The sequence below is a fragment of the Carica papaya genome, chromosome 2 (assembly GCF_054855325.1).
Source record: "Carica papaya isolate Zhongbai chromosome 2, ASM5485532v1, whole genome shotgun sequence".
Lineage (NCBI taxonomy): Eukaryota > Viridiplantae > Streptophyta > Magnoliopsida > Brassicales > Caricaceae > Carica > Carica papaya.
Genome location: NC_142310.1, coordinates 7,102,297 through 7,104,573, shown reverse-complemented (window position 1 = coordinate 7,104,573; position 2,277 = coordinate 7,102,297). Strand labels below are relative to the sequence as shown.

Genomic DNA, 2,277 nt, shown 5'->3' with positions numbered 1-2,277 from the left:
TGGGAAATTTGAAAATTGGTCAAATCTTCTTAAACTGAATCCAGTGCAAATTCCCTGGCATTTCCACTGGGAAATCCATGCGAGGATGAAGAAGAAGATCACTAGACGTCCTCTCAAGAGCATGACTCTCTCCCGCTCTCCTGTTCCTCCCGATATCATCCTCGACATTCTCATTAAGCTTCCTGTCAAGTCCTTAGTCCGTTTCCGCTGCGTTTCCAAACTCTGCGCCTCCATGATCACTGCTCAATCTTTCGCCAAACACCATTTCATTCTTGCTCCGAAGAAACCGCCTGCTCTCCTGATCATTTGCGCCACCAGACTCCCGCTAATCCAAGCGCATTCCTTCTTCTCCGCCGACATCAATGGCGGACAAGCCATTCGACGTATGATAGTGCCGCCTCGATTATCACGTTACACAACTCATTCAGTAAACGGCATTGTCTGTATGGATTTCGGACTTTCGGCCACCATCTGCAACCCCAGCACCAGGGAGTCCATTGCTCTCCCTTTGGTTTGCCCTCTCAAATCCCCTCTCGCCTCCTCTACTTACTTCTGCGTCAACTCATTCGGATTTGACCCCGTTGAGAAGCTCTACAAAGTTTTGAATTCCTGGATTGTTGCAGGAGAAGCTTCAAATTACAGAGTTCCAAATTTTGTCCGGTACTGTGTGTTCACCCTGGGGAGTTCTTCTATATCATGGAGGGTAATTCCCGGTGGACCTCCTTATTATCCACAACGCGAGAGTGTTTGCATCAATGGCGTGATATATTTCAGGAGTTGGGTAACAGTGAGCAGGACAAGTGATCGAGTTGTTCTGGTTGGATTCAATCTCCATAACGAGACATTCGAGGTGACGCAACTCCCCGAAGGCGCGGGAAAATTAGCAGATTCATCATCCCTATTAAAATTTTGTGGGACTTTGGGGATTGTTGATTCCCGAATTGGCTACGACAATAAGGTGAGTGTTTGGTTATTTCAACACGATTCCCCTGATAAATTCTGGGTAAAACACAGTATAATTTTCCCTCCTTACTTGAGAAAAATAGGAGGAGAACAGGATTATGTTGTTGTGGGTACGATTCATACGGGAGAGGTCATACTGGTGCCTAGTGTTTTATCAAAGCATTTCTACGTGTTTTATTACAATAATGAGAAACAGAAGCTGAGGAGGGTTAGAATACAGGGGTTGCCTGAATATAAACCTCTTGATTTCTTTTGTAATGGTGTTACAGTTACCAGTTATGAAGAAAATGTTGTGTCCTTTTCGTAAACCTGTAGAAAAGCTGATTGTTAATACTTTTTTGTTTTTCTTGATTCATGGGGATTAGTTGTTTGATGAACTTGTTAAATGAGATTAGCTTAAATTAAAAGAACTAATCCAATTATTGTCTATGGTTTATTTACAAATTAACACATTTTGTTTATTGTGAAATTCATTATGTATAATGTATATATATATATATTTTTACTACACACAAAAAAAAACATGTATGCGTGCGTATATCCAAATCAATATCACAGTGTCAGTCATTACGTAATAATACATAGTTACTTATTTAAATATAAAAATAAAATCTAAATATGATATTCTATCTGATATAAAAATTTTTAGTTGGGACACAAATTTTAGAATTATGCACTATATAAATTTTTTGATAACATACTTTTTTATTTATTTTTATTTTTTACTAGAAACTGAAGCATAATAATTTTTTATATTTATATTAAAAATTTCTTTACTTACCCATAATTTATTCATATAAAATAATATTTATATTTTATTCTATATAACTAAAAAAATTATATTCCATGTACATCCATATTAGAAGAATCTATGATTATACGAGCATTAGGGTGCCAATAAATATCGTCCTCAATCCCAAAATCTTGGTATTAATGGAAGAGAAATTTTATAAGTTGGATTTATACAACTAACATCACACCTTGGATATAAACAAACATGGTCCATGAATTTTCCTAAGATTTTTCTCTTAGAATTGGCTCTATGTATAACTGCATACATATGATAAAAAAAAATATAATTATTTAATTTTAAATGGAAATCTTTACTAACACTGCAGTATGATAGTTAAAATTTTTACGTATTTTTTTTATATTACAAGTTTGATGTAACAGTCGAATTCGGAATTTAGGTTCGGAATAATTAAAATTATACTAACAATAAATTTAGAAAATTTTAATTTTAATTTTTTCTTAAAATTTTTTTAAAAATATGTATTTTGGGTGTATTTGAAAATAATTTTCAAGAATTAGGAT

At 34.6% G+C, this 2,277-nt stretch overlaps 1 protein-coding gene across 1 annotated transcript; it reads left to right on the top strand.

Moving 5' to 3' along the window:
* Positions 1-1,347, top strand: LOC110824013 (F-box protein At1g30790-like). The gene has a single exon (XM_022054519.2). The coding sequence runs from the start codon at positions 86-88 to the stop codon at positions 1,268-1,270; it is 1,185 nt and encodes a 394-aa protein (XP_021910211.2). The 5' UTR covers positions 1-85; the 3' UTR covers positions 1,271-1,347.
* The last annotated feature ends 930 nt before the right edge of the window (positions 1,348-2,277 follow it).